The following is a 22,919-nucleotide window of genomic DNA, read 5'->3' on the forward strand; positions in this document are numbered from 1 at the left end:
TGGCGTTTTGGAAGACCCTCCCCCTGAATGTGCCCAGTAGGATCACGCTAGCGAAAATGATAGTGTTACCAAGGCTATTATATTATTATGCCAATCTTCCAGTCTACGTCCCCACACGCATTTTCCACGAGCTGGAAACTTCCATTAGGAGCCTTATCTGGAATAAAGGACGACCCCGAGTAGTGCTGACGACGCTATACGCATCAACGGATGCAGGGGGCCTAGCAGTTCCCAATCAGGAACTCTACTACTTGGCGGCACAGCTGCAGTGGGTGGCCGGCTGGCTAAGCGGGGAAAATTTGGGAGATACTGCTACAGACACCACGGTCTTGATGCTAACACAGGTGCACACCCTGTTTCACCCGCTGACTAAGACTCCTTGTCCTATGCTACATTTAGCAGTTGCGCGTCGCTGCTATGTGCGAAGCTTGAGACTCACCAAAGAAGTGCTGCCATATGCCCCGGTACTCCCGTTGATAGGTACGCCCAAAGAGCGGGAAATAGTCACAGAGGTGGCGCTGGAACAGTGGGCACGGGCAGGGGTAGACACTTTAGTAGATTTGTATGAGGAAGGATCGCTATTTCCCTTTGCTGACACGGGCCTTCCAGCGGGGCAATTTCTTCTACATGCAGTGCTCGTATGCACGCTAACACATGCTTGGGGTGACCTCTCCGGGGAATTGCCGACACACCTACTAGTGCAATATATACATGTCATGGGAAGTGGGTCTCATGTGGTACACTGGCTCGCACAGGCGCTCCTCACTCATACACAGTTTTCTTCCCAGAAACTGCGGGACAAATGGGCGGAGGACAGGGGGCGAGCGTGGACGGATAAGGAATGGGCAGTGGTGTTGGCCGGCGCCACGAATGTTCCGCGCAACTCCCACTTCAAGCTTGCACAGTTCTATATCATTCACCGCGCGTATTTGTCACCCGATAAGATTTCCAACGTACAACATCTGCATGCCCACGATGTACGCTTGGAGCTGCAGACCTCTTACACATGCTATGGTCATGCCCCTTGCTGCAAACATACTGGCGCAAAGTAACGGCTTCTCTGGCGGAGAGTGTCGGGGAGGTATTGCAGCACACCTGGGAGATATGCATATTGGGCGTATACAGAAGGACGAAACAGACGAAAGTCTCTGTCTCCTCCGGAGAGAATAAAAACCTTGTTTCCTGCCTTCCAGTCTCCAGCGCCTGCCTCTTCATTGATTAAATAACTAGAGGGTCACAGAGGCTATACCGCCGGGCAAATACCGATTGTCCCCGACCCGACTCAGGTTTTAACACAGCGGGATTAAGGAAATACCCCATAGCACAGTCCTGGGATGACACTCTGAAGGCCTTTCACCATGCATGTCATAGGCTCAGCATTCCATAAACACACCATAGCCGACCCTACCGGAGAGAGTGGCAGTGCTGGTGACGGTGGCCCCCGAGTGACCCCTGCATGTCCCGCATCCATATGCGAGCCGCCTCTATTAGGTCATGCTGGAGAGCATCTATTCCGAGTACCAGATGCTCTGCTCCCGATATGCCGCAGGCGAGACATAGTCGTTGCATGAGCTATTGTCCCATCCACCTCCCATGCTAGTCCTGCCTTTGCGATGTCTACACACCTCCTAGCCCCACACGGTACATACCACACGAGCGTTGTCTTGCACGATTGAGTTTTCAATTATGGACCCACTTTTTATTTTATGTTTTGATTTTCTTTCTTGTTTAGTGTCCCACTGTTGTTTCGTTTGGAAATTGGTTTCAATGTGCTGAGTATCGAGATATGCATATCTTATCTCTTGCCTTTACTTGGATGTTGTTGCTGCATATTATCAATATTCTGAAGTAAAACTGTATACTGATGTAGTTTGCTGAGGACACATAAGCAGGATAATTCCTTTGATGTTGTACCACCCAACGCTGTGGCGGATAGAAGGATTAGACACATATATTGCTTCATGTAGCTCCTTGTTGGCACTGCACCTTGGACTTTCCTATACTGCATTGATCCTGGACAGGTCTTTCACACTTTTACTTTTTATTTGCTATTTTCCTTTTCTTCCCCTTCCCCAGAGGGGCAGGTCACTTTTATGATGAGTGACTTCTCAGAGGCTGCGCCCTAGGATAAGCATCTGCTGGACACAATAGAAAGCATGTAGATATACGCTGTGTCGTCCATACAAATGTTCTAATATGGTTATGTGCTGTAATGATACAATGTCATTTCGGATGTTATGTATTGTGAGCAACGTACCAGAAAAAGCAATAAAAGATATTTAAAAAAAATAGGACCTTTGCATATAGTGCTTAAAATTGTACCTATATTGCTCTATATCCATAATCAAATGTAAACCCCTTCATAAGTGGCATAATTTCTGCAACAGTGAAAATCCAAGTACTGCTCCAAGGATTTTCACCATTTTATCTGGTGGAAACTGATAATGTTCTCCTTAATTCTCTTCCCTTGCCCCTCTCCACCTCTATGTAGGTTTGCACTTCTCTGGCCAGAGAGACTTGGGAGGAGATGCAATTTTTGAAAAATGATTTCCCAGTCTTACCAACATTATATTTGCTTCAGAAAATTCCCAAACACAAAACTCGTCCACCAGGTCGACCAATAATTTCCTCCAAGAAAAGTTTGTTTGAAGACACCTCCATGTATGTAGATCATTTTCTTGCCACTTTTGTGAAAGATCTAACATCTTATTTAAGAGAGGCAAAATATTTTTTTGCAAAAATCGAGAACCTACAATGGGAAGAATCATACACAATGGTGTGCTTTGATGTTGAGAGTCTACAATGGTGTGCTTTGATGTCGAGAGTCTATATAAAAGCATTCGTCATGAAGAAGGTTTGGCTGCATGTAAATCTTTACTAAGGGCAAGAGACATTAATCTTTGGGCACATACCCATATGTTGCTGGATATGATTAACATCGGTTTGAATGAGAATATCTTTCTATTCAATAAGGTCCTTTTACAGGCAAACACAAGAAACTGCCACGGGGAACTGTTTCACCCCCAGTTATGCCAATTTGTTGGTTGGCTGGTGGGAGGAACTGGTCCTCTGGCGAACAGAGATGTCTTGGTGGTCTGACAGTTATCTGGCTCAGGTACATCAATTACGTTTTCTACATTTGGAATGGTTAGGAAAGTGAATTGCAAGATTTTACACAAGTTAAATTCCAATAATGTAAATTTACGTTTCACAATGACCCACAGTAAAACAGTGTGGAGTACCTTGACTTGAAATTAACAGTAATTAACAATTCTTTACAGTCAAAACTGTTCAGGAAAAAGACCTCAGGGAGTGCTATTCTTCATGTCACAGTAGTCATGTACCAAATTTTAGGTGGAGTATCCCCTATGGGGGGTTTCTTTAAGCAAAACAAAATTGCAGCTCAGATAAGGAATATTTATTAGCTTGTGATCAAATGATTACTAGGTTTAAAGCGAGAGGATGCTCCAAGAAACATCTTGATATTGCTAAAAAGAAAGCTGACTCAGTACGTAGGGAAAAAATCCTATTTGAACAACTGAAACCCTAAATCAACGAAAAAATCGGGATACGTTTCTTCACAAAATACTCAGAAGGGGAACAAGATTTATGTAAAATTCTAGTGAATTGATGGGACATTTTGAAACATGATCCAATTTTGAAGAACAACATAAGGGAGGGCCCTATAATTACGTAACAAAAAAACACCTCACTTAAAGATATGTTAGTACATAGTTACTTAAAACCTAAGGAAGCAACATGGCTCCCACAACCTAAAGGCTTAAAAGCATGTGGTCGCTGCAAGGCCTGCAAGTTCAGCAAAAATATTGAATCTGTGATATTACAGCACACACAATAATATGTAAAATTAACAAATTTAAAATTTACAGCACTGACTATGTAGTATATGCCATTGTGTGTCCTTGTGGAAAGTGGTACATAGGTTCTACCATTTTCCCAGTAAAAAAACGAATCCCGGAACATTGGTGTGCCTTTACTAACAATGATGAAACGTACAGCACAGCAAGGCACTTCAATCAATGTCATGCAGGGGATTAGAAAGTTGTTAAATTCTTTGGTTTAGATACAATTCCCAAACATCCTAAAAGAGGAAATAGGCAAGTCATCTTGAGGAGACTGAAATCACAAATGATTTTGGAGGAAGGTAGTATGACCCCAGTGGGGATGACTGCAGACGCAGAACTATCAGTAGATCTATGAGATTATTTGGGAAGTACATAACCTGGTTTGACCTTAGTGGAGTTATTTGTAGCTATTGTTTTTAGGGTTTGATTTTCGAGATTAAGAACTTGTTTTATCATTTTTTTTTCTTTCTTGGGGATTTACAATTCCACCCTCTTCGAAGTTTGTTAGGAAATATGTGGGGATCGCAGTGGAATAATCATGAAACATTATATTAGCTACTACTGTGTGATCTGGGAACATTGGATAGAATTCAGAAGTTGTTTATATTGCATGCACTTTACCTTGGGAACAACAAAATATATTAAATTGAGGGATTTCAGAAAAATTATTAATGTCAAATGTTGCCACTACGGCTTCATTCTCCCATTTCTAACTGTTAGTACTAAACAGTAATTTAAAATCTATTTACTTAATGTTTGCATTATCTTACATGGAAAGACTGTAGGAGCAGTAAACATTGGTTACTGTAGCTTGATTGTCATTAATGTTTGATACAATTAGTGAATGACATCTATATTCTAACTGCAAATGAATTAACAAATGATAAACATCACAGTTTGGAATAATTTGTATTTAAAACAAACAAATTTGTCTCTGTTCGTTATTTATTTATATACTAATCATGAGAATTCCATGTGAACCACTTCCCAAAATGAAGTGTCTAAATTTGGAAGAAGAGGTTTGGATTGCATTTATTGTTTTGGTTTTTGTAATTATGAGAATTTTGAAGCTCTGAAATGCACTGTTTTGATGAGCATGTCTTTCATTTTTCTCACAATGTAATAATACCTTTAAAAACACATAACGGCAGTTTGCTATCACGTGATCAAGACCGAGTGGGGTCGAAATGCATTGTCTTCCTCTGCTTTACTGGCAAGTAAAAATATCTTGCTGAACAACTCATCGGCATGGCTCGTTTTTCCGTAACTGAAGAATAAAAGTTGGGAAGACAAAGGATATCTTGGGATGGTGTTTTTCCAGGACTTATAGTGAAAGTTGCCTTTATTTCCTTCCTTCCTTACACTTTCCTGTATTCAATTATTCCTACATTCTTTCCTGTTCTTAACCCTCTTGTTTGAATCCTTTCAAAGGAATTTACTCTTTCAAATACCTTTGCATTATTTCTGTTAACCCCCCTGCCTGACTAATTTTCCAACACTCAAATCCCTTTTTCTAGCAGTCCAGTCCCACCACCTGTGAAGGATGTGAATGAATGGAGATATGTTTACAACGCATAGAGATTCCATTGTTAAAAATAAAAGATTAATGGTAGGTTTTTAACACACGTTCCTGTGTTCTGTTCGTTGGACAAATGGCAGCAATTTGCCGAATGCCGATTGTTTACTTAGGACATGAGACATATAAATATAATGCTCAGAATTTGCAAGCCAGCTCAGATATTGCAAGGCAGTGTCACTATGAACTTTTGTTTGCCTTGAGATCAAAAGAAAGTTGTAGGCTAATAAATGTAGTTTTATTGATCCTGTTCCTGTTCTAGCTGGTCATAAGGGATATGCTTGTTAAGAAATTAATATGAAAACTGTTAGCTGCTTATTCATACAGCAGCACATTTTGCTGTCCCCAAAGTCCTTATAGTTAAAGAAATTTCGTCACCTGCAGGCATATGTATGCACAGTGATCCTGAGCTTTTTGAAAGCAAAATGTTGTCCCTCTCTCAGTGAAGGAGAATGGCATAATTGTTATACCACTCTGGCGGGAGAATCTGCCCAGAGGTCAGGTGGGAACCTGCAGTCTACTTTGCAGTATGATGCTGTGAACAGTGATCTGAAGCCGTGTGATGTGAGCCATTCTTCAAAAAAGGGAGTCAACGTAGGTCGTAGGAGTTCAGGGGCCTTGCGGATGGCCACGAGGGCATATTAATTGGTTTAGAATGGCCTGAGTGGGTCATAGCGCAAGCATCCATCACAGAAAAGTGGTTAAAGGTAGTGGCTGCATTTATACTGTTTGACACTAGAGAGCTCCAAAGCAGTAAACCTGCAGGAAAATTCTGTATTTTCCAGTATCTAAAGATAAGCAAAAATTACCCTTGGTGGTTTTTTACTGGTCATAATCAATTTTCATTGAAAACCGAAACTCTACACATATACAAAGTCTCCAGAAGCATTTGTCACAAGAGAGCCTGAATTGAGAAAGATTCATCAAGATGTACTCCGGCAGCAATCACAGGATTCAACATTGAGACATCTTTTGTTAAATGTTGCGTAGGTATGGCAGATTTACAGCGAGCACAAGATATGCTTGTATAGTGACTTTGACATGCTAGCTGAAGAAGAAGGAGCTTTGTTCAAGGTCCAAAATGTTTAAGTGCTTTCTCATGGGTAAAACGTGCATTCAAGCCTGATGGCACTGAAAAATTAGTCCAATCAGCTATACTCTTTAGTACTAGAACTGTTTTGACCTTTTTGGAGGCAGCACCATCCATGTCTTAGCTGTCCATTTCTTAGAAACCAAAAACACTTTCTTGGGATGAGGCCTGCACTTGTAAGAAAAGTGTTGAAGAGAGCGAAAACTATTTGACATAGGGGCATCATCCGAGGAAAGTGTTATTGTGTAATCCTTCTTATCCACTTAAGTGTCAACATGGATGTCACTCTTGACAGTATTGTTTGTTGGTAATGACCAATTAGCATTAAGCATACTCAGCTTATGTCCTAAGGGCAAACAATGGACATCTTTGCTACAGATGATTTTCTATGTCAAGTGCCTCGAAATCTAACAAAAGATAAGAAGAAATATAGGCAATGTAACTTTTAATTGTGAAAACAACTTTGCAACCAATGGCAAGTGCTGTCAATATGAAATTTGAGATTGCTTAGCACAGATGCCAAATGTGTAGTGCCCAGAATAATTGGGTGGAATGCATTGCAAAGAATTACATTTGTGAGTAGCATACGCCAGGGATGATCTTTGAGTTTCTGATGACTTAGGATTTGCTTACAGTACTCCCTCTATTGCTGGCCAACGTTTTTTCCATGCTACAAAGTTTTTTCTGAATCCAAACAGAAGATGGCTGGAGTATGCAACCAAGTGACCCTACCACCGAAGTTATGCTCTTAATGACAAAATGACAGTGATGCTACACCTCAGGAGGAAAAAAGTAGATAAAAGTCTATGTATGGAGATGAAGGAGAACCACATACTCCCTGCAGGTGTGTGTTAGAGAGGGCACTCACTTGGACTTGGGAAGAGTAGGTTCCAGAACACGGTATTGATCCATTATCTTCTCCACCAGCTTCTGCTTTTCCCTGCGTAGTTCGTTCAGCTTATCCCTGGGTGAGAGAAAATCAGAGTGAAATAAGGGTCACTAGACAGTTATGGTGGTAGAAAAAGAGGGCAACAGAAAGCTCATAGGTTGTGGTCTGGTGGGATCATAGTATAGTGGTCTCACTGGTACTGCCGCTGCTCCTCGTGGAACAGGTCCTTGCTCTCCATTGTCCTCTCCATCAGTGTCCGGTTCTCCTGAGTCACAGCTTGGATCTGCTGCAGCAGGTGACGATTCTCCTCCTCCAGGTTCCCCTTCAGCTGGGCCATGAGCTTTGGAGAGAAACAGAGTTTGCGTGGTTGACAAAGTAGTCATGCAAGCACTCATCACCAGCATGAACTACTGCAACACTTTCCAAACAAATTCTACACAGACTCCAGACTATCCAGAACACGGCTGCAAGACTCATACTGGACCTCTCACGCCGCACCCACATCACACTGCACCTCAAGAAGCTTCACCGTCACCCTATTCACAAGTGCAGCTAATTCAAACTTCACCCGCACACATACAAAGCCCTACACAACATAGGGCCAGAATAACGGAACAACTGCATACACTGTCACCAACCCACCAAACACCTAAGCTTTGCCTTACTATCACTCGCACACATTGCCTGCAGCCACAAAAGCAAAACTGGAGGTCACTCATTTTCCTACATCGCACCCAAGACATGGAACGACCTCCCTCAACACATAAGAGCCTCCTCCTCACTTCTTGAGTTCCACAAGAAGCTGAAGACCTGGCTCTTCGTAAAAGCACCTTAGAGAACACAACCCTACACACCTGCCAAAGCGCCTGGATACCCTCTCAGGTGATTAGTGAGCTATGCAAATTAATATAACATAACAGGAAAGAAGGCGAAATATTCAAAACTTTGCTGTGAGGTCCTACTAAACATGTTGCCCAGAAAGCACTGTTTTAGCCCCTTCAGAGGATTCACCAGAGCGGGAGCTACTGTGATGGCACACCGACCTATGCCAGTAAAGCTGAGATCTCTAAATGTGGCGGGCAGTAGACCACCACAGCAGCAGCGTACATCCCTCCTCTGTCTGGGTGGAAGGATACAGTCCCCTAATCTTCGTTCTAGCTTTGCAGCACCGCTTTCACTGGCTGCATCCACGGCATAGCTGCCCAACGGTGCACATTTGCTTGTCACTTCATAGGATAAGTGCTCACTCCAGTGCTGAGAGAAGAATACTGGTTCAGCTACTTTGGGCCTGCTTGCCTGTCAACAGGAAGCATCTGTGTAATGGTGGACGGTTTTTAATGCTACTAAATAGGTTTATAATTTCCTGACCACTTCTGTAGTCCTACTCTCCAGCAGGGGACACTAGCCGTTGAGATGGCTTCAAAAAATCTATAAACTTTAACTGGAAGAATATATTGCGTAACTCTCAAAAAGTTACATGACATGGAAGGTGTACACTGAGCCTTGTTCTATAACAGTAGCAATAAGATAAATATATATAGATGTATATATTTTAGTTACAGTTTTTTCAATTTGTTAAAATCCTTACATGTGACCAGGGCTGATTGCTCATCATTTACATTTTGGGGTATTTATCAAACATGACATTCTATATTCAGGCTTCAAGGCGCTGTTGGACTTCCAAAAACAATAACACTCATTAATGCATAAACAAGACTGCAATGTTAATGATATAAGCAGGTTTTTTCCCTTTTCTGAGCTTTAAATGACCACGCTCTGTTGGGTAGTAAGAGGCAGCATATTCCAAAAGGAGGCAGACACAGGAGAAAAGCCTTTGCTGACAACCCTCGTCCGTTTGAATGATGGAATGTATACAGCATGCTGATCAGCTCACAGTGCTTGTGCTATTGAACCTGATTTGTCACATGGGATTCAAAGTCACAACACATAACTTTTTAGACCAAGCAGAGCGACTTTAACTTATTCCATCCATTCACTAGAGCCCAGTTCAACGATTGCATTGCTGAAGTCACATGTTCTTGGTGGAGGAGACATCATATAAGCCTGGCTGCTGCAGCCAATGGAGTTTGGCATTACAATCATCCAATCTGTTTTTCTAAATATATATATTTTTTGGTCTGTACCAATATTTCTGTACCAGCTTTTAATGTCATAAAACATATGACTTTTCAAGATGCACAATTACGCTCAGTATTACATTACACGTACACAATATTATGTTCATCAAGTCAAGTGGACTCCCGCTTTTAGGTAGGAAATAATGATCAAATGAAATGTTACAATAACTGTTGTTCTAGTAACATGTGCAGCCCTGTCTCATATGCTACCTTTTCCTTAGATAAAGGAAGCCATGTGCATTTACAGTATAAAGTCTTCTTGGACAGCGCACCAATCTTCTCAGGACACAAGTGTTAAAGCAAGTTAGTTCTTGCAAACCGATTCCTTATCCCCGAGCTGTCTACCTACCCTATCTTTCCAACTGATTTGCATGATCCCCAGTGTGTCTACGGTCATTAATAAAAGTGTTTTATATTTCAGCCTGTGTCAGTTCCAAAGGTGAGAAGAGCCTGCAGTAGTTTGTGTGTCTGTGGTTCAGCCTGTCACTCGAAATATGCCTTAATCAGTGTAGTACGGCTCCATGAACCAGAAATTGAGTGTCCAGCAGCCCACTGTCATTGACCATACAGGTCAGGCTTCTAAGTGTGCCATCGGCAAACCAATCTCCCACAGTGTCTAGTCGTACAGCACAGCAGTCTATTCCCGTAGTCATCCTGCAGCCAAGCACCTGCCCATGGGGGTTGATAATGCAATTAGATTGAGTGACAGGCGCATAAGGTTTTTCTTGACTGCTCGCTTCCAATAATATATCACTATTTTGAGAAGCTTAGCTTGTTGAATTGGGTGTACCCTTCAAGATAGCGACTAGCGTTTCCTACTGGCATGGTTGAGTAATGTTGTCAGTTCCACGAGATTCCGTTTCACAATCCACCTAGTCAGCCACTACATTTGGGCCACTAGATAGTACATCTTGAAATTTGGGTCCCTCAGTCCCCCATTTCACACTGGGTGTTGTAGTACACGCAGTGACATCCAATGGTGCCCACCATCCCAGATCAATTCCCTGAAGAGTGAAGTTAGGGTTTCAAACCAGTTTTGAGGAATCCAAATCGAGAAATTTGCAAATTAGTAGAGCACACGCGGCAGCATCAGCATTTTGCATCAGACAAAATAGGCCATGATGGAGAGTTTGAGCCAATCCAAAAGGCTATACTTCCTTTCAAAGCCCAAAGTATTCCTCCAAGTTACCCTCTCAAGTGTTTGTGTCATTATGGTAGATGTTTACGCCCAGATATTTGAGCACGGATGTCTACCATTAAATGCCCAGCAGTGCCACCACAGTCGGTGCTTTTTGTAGCTCAGGGATATCTGGAATACAAAAGTCAGAAATCAATTCTCCCTTAAGAGATACTTCAAAGTGTGCGTACACAAACAGATATCCGCATCAGTCATAAACAGTCACCCACACCTCATCAAGGTAACACACCACTCAGGATGTTAAGGCACTTATAACAATATTTAATGAAAATCCTGAAATATTTTAATAAAAACATACAATTAAAAAGGTTCCAAAACACATTCAATATAAAAAGACATAATATATTACAACTTTTTTAGAATGACAAAAACTCCTACAGCCCCCTGGAAAGGAATACGATGAGGCACTCAAATTTGTCTTATAGGTTTTAGTTTGTGATAATTATTTGATTTACTGCCTTTAACAAATTTAACAAAAATTCCAGCATCTTTGTTAAATTTGTTAAAGGCAGTAAATATACAGGGACCGAGAATTAATTCCTCTGCGGTGTGCTGTCTATTATCACACATTAACACCTATAAGACACATTTGAGTGTCTCATTGTATTCCTTTCCAGGGGGCGGTAGGAGTTTTTGTCATTCTGAAAAATTGTAATATATTATGTCTTTTTTATATTGAATGTGTTTTGGAACGTTTTTAATTGTATGTTTTTATTTAAAATATTGCGGGATTTTCTTTAAATATTTTTATAAGTACCTTAACATCCTGAGTGGTGTGTTACCTTGATGAGGTGTGGGTGACTGTTTATGACTGATGCGGATATCTGTTTGTGTATGCACACGTTGAAGTATCTCAAGGGAGAATTGATTTCTGACTTTTGAGTCTATTGGTGCTCTGTCCCTTTTGAGTAGGGGAGCCCCTCTCCTTTTTTTTCAAAGATATAGGGAATGTGCAGATTTTCTCCCAGGTAGTGTATAAGCCAGATACCCTCCCCAGTTCCTACAGTAGTCGGACGTACCAGGAAATTCCCATGTCTGCGGCGGGGAGGTGCAGGAGCATGTCACCCACGTAGAGTGAGATGCCATCCTCTCTTTCTTGCAGTTTAATCCAGTAAGGTGGTTGTGTCCCAGAGAGCGGAAATTTAGTTTTGTCACTGTTTAATTTAAATTAGTTATTGTGCCATCATCTATTTATGTCTGCTATACAATTGTGCAAATGAACGGCAGCAGCCTCTATGTGCCTGACGATTTTGTTGCCTGTAAATATTAAAAAACATAAAAAATCTGAATGATTCAATCAGATAAGCTAACAGGATGGTACACATATTAAACAGGAGTGATGACGAGGAATCCTGTGGGATGTCACGCGTAATCTGAAAAAGAGCAATGGTGTAAGAAATGCGTTACTTACCTGTAACTGCAGTTATCCAGTATTGGTGTCTTTCATAGATTCACATGCCTGAATCATTCCCCGTCGTCGAGATGGGAGTCCCCGGTACATAGAAAAGTAATGTCCTATAGACATACATAGAGAGAAGTAGGCCTAAGGGCCTTGGCTTAGTAGCCTATCTATGTCCTTTTGTAAAAAGGACCAAATTCTGAAGGTAGCCAATCAGCTACCACCTCCCTCTAGAACCTTCCTGCCAGGAGCCTCAGTCTCTCAGATTTTCGTACGCACCAAGCTAGGTAGACGTAATATATGGTATAGAGGGAGAGATGAGACCTTCCTGGGGAGGCGGGAGGGTTGCATGTGAATCTATGAAAGACACCAATACTGGATAACTGCAGTTACAGGTAAGTAACGCATTTCTTATCCAGTATTATGGGTGTCTTTCATAGATTCACATGCCTGAATCAGAGTAGCAAGCAATACATTATGCACATTTGTGATGGAACATTATGAGCAGTCTGAGATAATACATATCATGCGACTAGTAACCATCAACAAGTACAAAGAATAAAGTAAATAAATGTGCATACCAGTACAGGATGGTGGGAAGGAGGAAGGCTCATCTTACTGGAATAGATGGCGAAGTACAGCTTGGCCCACAGCTGCATCCTGCATCAGTTCCGTATCCAGGCAGCAGTGCCTGGTAAATGTGTGCGGCGATTTCCAGGTCGCTGCCCTGCAAATAGTGCCGGCGATGTGGACACAGCTCTTGTGAAATGAGCTCGGACTTTGGAGTGTAATGGACGTCCGGCTTTGTCATGGCAAAAGGCAATTGCAGATGATATACATCGTGAAATGCTTTGTTTGGAAAGTGGCATGCCTTTTCTTGGTCTGCTGAAAGCGATGAAAAGCTGATTCGTTTTTCTGAGATGTTTTGTTTTGTCTAGGTAAAATTTAAGACATCTTTTTAGATCCAAAGAGTGAAGGGATCCTTCGGCTGGAGTACTGGGATTTGGGAAGAATGATCTGAGTACGAGTGGTTCATTTAAATGGAAGTCCGAGGGGACTTTAGGAATGAAGCAAGGATTAGTTCTTAAAATCACTCTGTCTTCTTTGAACTGCATAAAAGGAGCTTGTATGGAAAGGGCTTGTAACTCACTGACCCGTCTCGCTGAGGTCAAAGCCAAAAGAAGTGCTGTTTTCCATGAAATGTATTTGATATCAGCCCTATGGATGGGCTCAAACGGGTGTTTCATCAATTGGTTGAGTACCACATTAAGGTGCCATGTTGGTGGAACCCTTCGTGGCCGTGGAAATGATCTATAGAGCCCTTTAAGGAATTGCTTTATTAATCTGTGGGACCATAGAGAGGGTCCTTTTGAAGTTCTTGTAAAGCGGGAGATTGCTGCCAGATGAACTCTGATAGAGGCATGGGCAAGTCCTGATTGTGCCAAATGTAATAAATATGGTAGTAACTGCTCTGGAGTGATCCGTAAGGGATGGAGATCGTTGGCCATACACCAAACACAAAAGCGTTTCCATTTCAAGGAATAAGTTTTGTTTGTGCTGACAGCTCTTGCCTTAGATAGGACTTCCTTGCAGTCCTGCGGGATGTTTAGGTGGTAGAACTCTCGGTAGTCAGGAGCCATGCCGATAATCTGAGAGATTTCAGATTCGGGTGGAGTACTTGGCCGTTGGACATCGAGAGTAGAGAGGGATGTTGTCCCAGATGGATTGTTGGTTGGACTGAGAGGCGACGGAGGTCTGTGAACCAATGCTGTCTCGGCCAGTATGGGGCAATGAGGATCAAGGTGCAGTGGTCCGTTTTCATTTTCCGAATGACTCTTGTTATCAGGGGAAATGGCGGAAATGCGTACGCAAACACGTTGCGCCATGCGATGGAAAATGTATTTCCTAGTGACCGTGGTTGGAGATGCCAGCTTGCGAAGTTGTGGCATTTGGCATTCCCCTTGGTGGCAAAGAGGTCTATTTGCGGTCTCCCCCATTCCGAGAAAATGTCGTCCAGCACTTTTTGGTTGAGTTCCCATTCGTGGAACAGAGACCTCTGTCTGCTCAGAGCGTCCGCTATGACGTTGTCCTTGCCTGGGACATACTCTGCTGTTAATTTGATGTTGTTGTGTACTAGCCAGTTCCAGAGTTTTTGCGATTCGCGAGATAGTGTCAGCGAACGTGTCCCTCCCTGCTTGTTCAAGTAGTGCATTGTTGTCATGTTGTCCGTTCTTACAAGCACTGCTGAGTTTTTGATGCGAGGGAGGAAGGCTTGGAGAGATAGGAGAACTGCCCTTAGTTCCAGGAGGTTGATATGTAGTTTCCTTTCTTGTTCTGTCCATTTGCCACTGATTCGTAATTCTTGAAGGACTGCCCCCCATCCTTCTAGAGAAGCATCTGTAGTTATGACATGTGGAGTTGCAGGCATCAGGAACGTTAGACCTTTCGATAGGTTCTTGGCTGTCCTCCACCAGAGTAATGTCTTGGTTATTTGTCGAGTAATGATGATGTGATCCTCGAAAGAACCTGTACATTGTGCCCACTGTTTGGTCAAGGCCTCCTGGAGGGGGCGCATTCTGAGCCGACAGTGTGGAATGAGTAGTATGCAAGAGGACATCATCCCTAGGAGGGACTTGAAAGTACGGACTTTGATGGTGTTCTTTGAAGACACTGTGGTGGCCAGAGTGATTAGTTTGTGTTTCCTTTCCTGAGATGGGAATGCTTTGGAAGAGGTCGTGTTTAGAGTTGCCCCCAGGAACGTTATAACCTTGGAGGGCTGTAGAGTTGACTTCTTGTAGTTGAGTGTTAGACCTAGACGTTTGAAAATATCGAGACAGGCGTTGGAAGACATTAGTGCGTCTGTCATAGATGGCGCCTTCACCAGCCAGTCGTCCAGGTAGGGAAAGACCTGGTGTCCTTGCTGACGGAGGAAAGCTGCCACAGGAGCGAGGCATTTCGTGAAAATGTGAGGCGCTGATTTGAGGCAGAATGGGAGGACACAGAATTGGTAGTGTTGACCTGCTACTGCGAATCTTAGGAATTTTTTGTGGCGCCTGTGTATTGGGATGTGGTAATATGCGTCTTGCAGGTCTAAAGACGTCATAAAGTCTCCTTCCTCCAGAGATCCCAAGATTTCCTGGATGGTTACCATCCAAAACGATTGGCTCTTCAAGAATGTATTGAGTGCCCTGAGATCTAGTATGGGCCTCCATTTCTTCTTTTTCTGTTGTATGAGAAAGAAGCGGGAATAAAATCCCTTCCCTTTTTGAGCTGATGGAACTCGCTCTATTGCTCCTTTTTTTAACATGGAAGAGATTTCTTGAAGGAGTAATCATAGGTGTCTGTGTTGAATCTTGCGAGGAGGAGTTAACGGGGGGATTGAACTGAATTCCAATGAGTGTCCGTGTTGGATTAATTGGAGTACCCACCGATCCGTCGTTATTAATCTCCAATTGTGGAGGAAGTGTGTCAATTTTCCTCCAATTTTGAAAGAACAAGATGGTGGAGGGACTGGCCGTTGAAAACGGTCATTGGCGTCCGCCGGCTGGTTTCTTCTGGTTTTTCCCCCTGAAGTTTGATCTCCCGTAGGAGATTTAACGACCTTGTTGCTGTTGCCGCTGCTGATATTGTGAACGGCTTTGATTGTAGGAATAGGAGGATTTTCCTTGATATGATCCTCTGTAAGAGGGTTGGCCCCTGCCCCTGTGCCCTCGAAAGGACTGATTTCTGAATTGTAATGTGCCGAGAGCTTGTGCTGTGTCAGTGTCTTTTTTGATTGTTTGTAAGGCTTCATCTATTTTTTCTCCAAATAGGTGTTGTCCGTCATAGGGCATGTCCAATACTTTGGTTTGGACTTCCTGGCGGAAGGATGTTGCCTTGAGCCATCCTTGTCTGCGCAAAACTGCTGCACCTGCTAGCTGTCTAAAGCCTGTCATTGCGATATCTACAGCAGAATCGATGATCTCCGATGCTGACAGTTGTCCCTCCTTAAGGAGCGATTGAACCTCATCCTTTAAGTTTTCAGGTGTGTCTGCTAGGTACGGGACAATGTCTTCCCACAATTGTCTGTTGTATCTGCCTGGTAGCGCAATGGCGTTGGCTATCTTGATAGTCATGGCTGACGTTGTCGAAAAACGTTTGCCGATGCCGTCCAATTTCCTACCCTCCTTGTCTGGTGGTGCTGACAAAGGAGAGGACAGATTTCTAGAGTTCTTTTGTGCGGCTTGGATGACTACAGAATCCGGCTTGGGATGTGCATTAAGGCAGGTAGGTGCTGTTGTTGGTGCCTTATACTTCTTATCTAGTCTAGGTACCACTATTGAAACCGATGCAGGTGTTTGCATTAGTTGTTGACCTTGTTCCCAAATTTGATCTATTATGGGAATTGATCTAGCCGTCTTTTTGATTGGATCCTTAAAATCGTATAGAAAACAGTCAGTTTCATGTGATTCCATAGTCATGTGGAATCTAGTGGCTGCTCTCTCTACCAAATTATGGAATCCGCCAATATCCACTGGCGGAGATTCCGAAGTGTTGGGTTCAGGCGTAGCTGGAGAATGAGCGATATAATCTTCATCGTCTCTGTTATTGGACAGGTCGTCTTGAACCTCACCTTCTTCTGGGTCATAGCCTTCTTCATCAGAAGATTGAACGTGATGAATTGTTTCCCTCTCTGGAGGAATATCCAAAGGAGGTGGTCTTGTTTTTGGAGATGGTTGCGGTCCGGATGATACCGGAGATTTCTCCGTAGAAGGGGCCGTTGGTGATTCAGGGAATCGTTTTTTATAGTCTTGGATCAAGAATTGTAGATCGGTGACTATAGATGCTGGAAGGCAGATCATAGGAGTGACTTGTGTCTGGACTTATGCCTGAACGGTCTCTTCCGTAAAGATGACCTCATCTCCATCGTCATCTGTGCTCTGGCATTTCACAATGAGATCCGATGGGCTAGTAGCTTGATCGAACTGGTCATCGTCTGATTCATCATCTTGTAGCAGACAAGATGGGGGTAATCTTTGTACCCTACTTGGATATGTTAAATCTGGTGTAATAGGGCTTTTTGTAAACTTTTCTGGCGGTAGTAATTCTGATTTTTTTCCATGGCGTCGACGTTGTCGTCGACGACTTCGTCATCGTTGCTGTCATTGTCGGTGCTGGCGTCGACTGTGTAGCAATCGTCGACGATGAGGTCGGCGACGGTCCCTTCGTCGACATCGCGGTCGTCGGCGATGTTATCGTCGACGGTGCTGTCTGCGTCGACGGTCCTGTCGACGGTGCTTTCGTCGTCGATGGCGTGCTCGTCGACGGCGTGCTCGTCGACGGTGGCTTCGCCGTCGACGGTGTGCTCGTCGACGGTGCCTTCGTCGTCAACGGCATACTCGTCGCCGATGTCTTCGTTGACGGTGCGCCAGATATCGATGGCGTCTTCGTCGACGGTGTAGGTGTCGACGGTTTTTGTCTCGTCGTCGACGGTGTCGTCGTCGACGACGATGACGTCGACGGAACCTTGATCAACGTCGATTGCTTTTTTATCAGTACAATCGATGATAGTGACTTACCCGCCGTCGACAATTGAGTGGTCGTCGTCGTTGATGAAGAGGCTGACGACGCCATTGTAGTCGACACCGTCGTCCTCCATGTGGAGACATAGGTGGTTTTTCTTGAAGAAAACGTCGACGAACTCGTCGACGATGACTGCGATGGCTTTCTGAAGGTGGGAACATCCTTCACAGACGTGACAGATTTTGCCTCAGAAGACTTTGTGGCAGTCTTTTTAGGAGGAACGTCTGTAGGGCTAGGGGAAGCAACCCTTGGCCTCTTCAAGGACAGTTTCGATGAAACTGAAGCCATTTCACTGCCATCTGAGGACATGACATCATCTCTTGGTTTTTAGTCTGTTCAACCAGAGGAGCAGTCTCCCTTCTCTGTCTTTAAGAGTCTTAGTAGAGAATGTTCTACAAATCTTACATTCTTTAGGAGAATGGTCAGGATAAAGACAGTAGAGGCAAGTTTCATGCTTGTCATCGACGTGCAGTCTCTTCTTACCACAGGATGAACAGGCTCTGAACAGACCCTTCTTCTGCTGATCAGCCATTGTTGTTTGTTGAAGAAAATATCCAAGTTTTGTGAAGAAAAGAGATAAATCCAAGAAACCTGAGGAGAATTCAGGTGGAGACTCCCTAGCACAACGTGCGGTAGAAAATCTGAGAGACTGAGGCTCCTGGCAGGAAGGTTCTAGAGGGAGGTGGTAGCTGATTGGCTACCTTCAGAATTTGGTCCTTTTTACAAAAGGACATAGATAGGCTACTAAGCCAAGGCCCTTAGGCCTACTTCTCTCTATGAATGTCTATAGGACATTACTTTTCTATGTACCGGGGACTCCCATCTCGACGACGGGGAATGATTCAGGCATGTGAATCTATGAAAGACACCCATAATACTGGATAATTAGAAATAGCCACTTGTACTTCCCCGCTGACACTAATGTATCCATTGCAGAGATTAATGTTTGATTCTGCATTCACAGTGTCGTATCTCAGAGTCTTTACCTAGTCTGTCATCCTTGAGAGAAGGATAAAATGATAACCATTCAAGGGAGCAACAAGAAAAATGCTTTATTTGTTAATAGCACTATGATCCCTTCTGGGAGTGTGTGCTCTAAAAATACTTGGGTCTGTTTTTTATGTTTACTTACTTTATTCACAAAGTGATAAATCACAGTCAATCAGATGTATGATGGTGCTTGGGATGTGAGGGATTCTGCCCCAATTCTTTTGACCTTTCGGATGCAAGGCTGAGAAATGGCTGAATCTACCCCATCTCAGACAGTCTTTTAGACATGAAACTCAATGTGTACAGCACTACTACTAATTCAGTCACTGGTCTTACATGTGATTAAATTTCAACCAGCTCCACCAGCCTTTCAGAGGCAAATCTGTCCTGGTACTGGCTCTTAAGGGGCACTCCTGGAATGTGACCCGCTATTGCTCACTCCTGCCAGCCTGCCAACGGTACTGCAGATATGATGAATTTGCTCTGCCCGTTTTTCATAGACAATCCCGACAACTGACAGCATGTTACTCCATGTCATGTGACACCTTCAGAGACTTAAAATGCCGCCCACTTTGAACTAAACCTCTGATGGCACAAAGTAAGCGAAGCAAGTGAGCCTAACCCTCCCCATAAGAGCTCCCTTCTCTCTTCCATTCAAGCATCTATCCATCATCCTTTTACCTTTCCATTCACCCGCTGATGTCAACCATGTTACCTTTACATTCCGTCATCCATTAGTTCTTTCATCCATCATTCAATCTTTCTCTATTCCATCCATCCATCCACTCTGTCATTCATCAGTCCGTCTTTCCATCCATCTACCCAATCACTTTGCCATCCACTTTGCCATCCATTCAACCATCCACTCCGCCATCCATCCCTCCACTCTGCTTTCCATTCATCATTCATCCATCCATCCACCCTGCCATCCATCCACTCATCCAACCACTCTGCCATCCATCCATCTTGCCATCCACTCTGCCATCTACTCATCCATCCGGTATTTAGACAAAATATCGGAAACACAAATATTGTGGGACAAAATATTGTGTCAAAAATATCGAGGACAAAAACATTGTGAAGATAAGTTTCTATAGGTACGTAAAGTTTTACTATATACAACTCTACATATATGTACTTTGATGATATGTACATCTTCAAGGTACATAGATGTGGTTTTAAGAATAGTACATTTATACTTACCTATTTGCACTTCCCATCTCGATATTTTGGTCTCAATATTTTTGACACAATATACTGTCCACACAATATTTGCGTTTCCTATATTCTGTCAGTGATCCCTCCAAAGGACTTCAACCCATCAGCGCCATGCTCACACCTATTCAGAATGCCTCCACCTCTTCTGCGGCCTTACCAAATGCTTGGAAACATGAAACTCATTGCTGAAGAAGCCCTCTGCGGACCAATTTACGTTCGCCAATTAAAGATCGATATTCCTGCTACAATTCCTAGCCAAGGTCTTAAAGTAAATCATTAACAGGCACCTCACCGAATAGCTCAACGACCAACAGCTCTCGATACCAGTCGGTTTGGTTTCAGACCCAAGCAGGGCATGGAAACTGCCCTCATTGCCGCCACAGATGAAATCTGCATGGCTCGAGATGGCATGGCGGCCTCCTCTTGGACTCCTCCACGGAATCTGACACAGTCTTTTACCCCATCCTTAACCAATGCCTACGCCAAGGACATACACTCCGACAGATCTGCTCCTTCATGACCATAAGAACCCAGATAGTCAGCCTGGAAACGTACACCTCCAACTCCTACGACCTCATCTGCTGAGATATGATAGATCCTTCTTGAGCGTGACACTCTTCAACGCATACATGATCCCTCTCGCCAGCACAATCTGCTCTCGCAACATCAATGTCCTCTCCTACGCCGATGACACGCAACTCATTCTCTCTTTTATGGACAAAACGCCCAGTACCCGGATCAATTTCAATACTGCATGACTAAAATCACCTACTGGATGAAGAACAACAAACTGCCTAGCTCTAAACACAGCCAAGACCAAAACATTATCTTTGGGATATGCATTTCAACGTGGTAATCCACCTAGTGACAAACAAAGCTAAGACCAACACCCACTGCCAATACCCACGCCAAAGACCTCAGGATCTCCACTGACAGCAAACTCAACATAACCGCCCAAGTAATTCCCATCACCGCCTCATGCTTCCATATCCTGAAGATGCTGAGGAAGATTTTAAATCGCTCCCACTCAGAACCCCATAAACTGTCATGCAAGCCCTGGTCACAAGCAAGATAGGCTACCCTCTATGCTGAGATCAAACAAAAACTCACCAGAAGTCTGCAGACCACTCAGATTCACTCTCACCTCCCTTGCCGCACTTACACTCACACCACATTGGAAGGAGCTCCACTGGCACCCCATTCACAAACGAGCACAATTCAAATTTCTCACCCACACTTTCAAAGCACTACATAACACTGGCCCAGAATACCTCAACAATTGCATCTGCCTTCACAAACCTTCCAGACATCTTTGTTTATCCAAACTCCTACTTGCACAAATCCCACACATATGGAAAACCGCATTCTGCGGTCGAGCCTTTTCTGACATTGCACTAAATCGTTTAATGACCTGCTGCTACACATAAGAGCCTCCTCCTCACTTCTTGAATTCTGCAAGTAACTGAAGACTAAGCCCCACAGGTGTGGCTCGACTCACACCTGCTCAGCATCAGGGTACCCTCCCAGGTAATAGTGAGCTCTACAAATCTGCGTAACATAACATGTCACAGACCTCTCAGTAACATGGTGCACATCTGGCCTCATAGCCTCTAAAGTTCTGTGATGACACCTTTGATGGAATACCTTTCCATGATGTTATGGTTGAAATAAACAATGCTTTGACATCATTGCCCTAATGGCATGGAAGGCCATCTAAAACCCTTTACAAATCAAGTTGAATTGAAACCCAGAACCCACTCAACTTCATCATCTTTCGACACTGAAGGTCCTCTTGACCTCATGGAACCTTCTTGATGGTAAGATCTCATGTAAACTTTGAGATACCCTATAAACGTTCAATAAAAAGGCAGGATAGCCTTGGAGGATCTCTGGGAGTCTCACATTGGGGTCTGGTGCTTTCAATGCACTGGCTGGTAGCAATCTAGGGAATAGCACCTTGCAGTCGCTGTAGAGTCCCGCAACACAACAGCCTAGCAAGGACTGTCAATATGTTTCTTTCCTTAGATCCAGACTTACAGAAAAAAATATTTGCATACAAAAACACAATTCAAAAATAAAAGACAATGGTGAAAACAAAATATATTTTTAAGACTGGCAGACTTGGGAAAACCAGGCATGGGGGAACCAGGAGGGTAACGGGGGTTAGTTGGCAATAGTTCTAAATTTCCTTAGAAGTTCTAATAAAATTGAATGTGGATCAGGGCCGGACTAACTACCGGGCGTTTTGGAATTCTGCCGAGCTGGGGGCTGATTTCACTGCGGTGGGGGCAGATTTCGTTCATGGAGACCTGCGTGTACTGCAAAATAATTAAAGCAAAACGAATTTCGTTCAGTACACGCAGGTCCCCATCAACGAAATCAGCCCCCAGCTCAGCAGCATTCCATAACGCCCGGTAGCCAGTCCGGCCCTGATGTTGATATGCTAAATTGATAACATTTACCTTGATTGCATATGCTATGCTTGTAACATAATCAGTAATACTTGATTATTGTCATACACTGTATGATACTCTGATTATCCATATACTTCACTAAAGATATATTGGGGAAGAAAGCCTGGCCCATGTTTTAGCCAGATTCATACCAAAAGGAAGGTTTTAGCTCAGAGGATAAAGGCAAAGTGAAAATCTGACTTATTTTATCCATGAAGAACAACTATGATGATGATAAATAATTTTATATGATGCAGTAAGCGCTTCAGAAAAACTATGGGGCTCACTAGGATGGCGGAAGGACTGAAGTCCGTCCGCCAGCCTGGTATAAACCGGGACTGCACACGCCATGCATGTGGCGGTCGGATCCTGCATTTTAACATTGCGGTGGTTGCTGCTGACAGCCGCACAGTGCCTGCCACGTAGTGCTGTGAAATATAGGGGGTACCATGCGTCCCCCCTTACACTGGGGGGCCTGCAACAGGCCCCCAAACCCAATCCCTGCCAGCCTTTCCATGGCGGTTCCACCGCCGTGGGAAG

At 43.6% G+C, this 22,919-nt stretch overlaps 1 protein-coding gene across 1 annotated transcript in view; it reads right to left on the reverse strand.

The window, feature by feature from the left end:
* The window catches only part of LOC144781589 (protein Daple-like), a 316,346-nt gene that overhangs the window by 30,627 nt on the left and 262,800 nt on the right, over positions 1–22,919 (reverse strand). Inside the window, exons 23-24 of the mRNA XM_078660504.1 lie at positions 7,616–7,761; positions 7,401–7,496 (exon numbers count right to left, since the gene is read on the reverse strand). Coding sequence (XP_078516630.1) covers positions 7,401–7,496; positions 7,616–7,761 — 242 coding nt within the window. The remainder of the gene's footprint in view (positions 1–7,400; positions 7,497–7,615; positions 7,762–22,919) is intronic.

This window comes from Lissotriton helveticus, chromosome 9, assembly GCF_964261635.1.
Source record: "Lissotriton helveticus chromosome 9, aLisHel1.1, whole genome shotgun sequence".
Classification (NCBI taxonomy): Eukaryota; Metazoa; Chordata; class Amphibia; order Caudata; family Salamandridae; genus Lissotriton; species Lissotriton helveticus.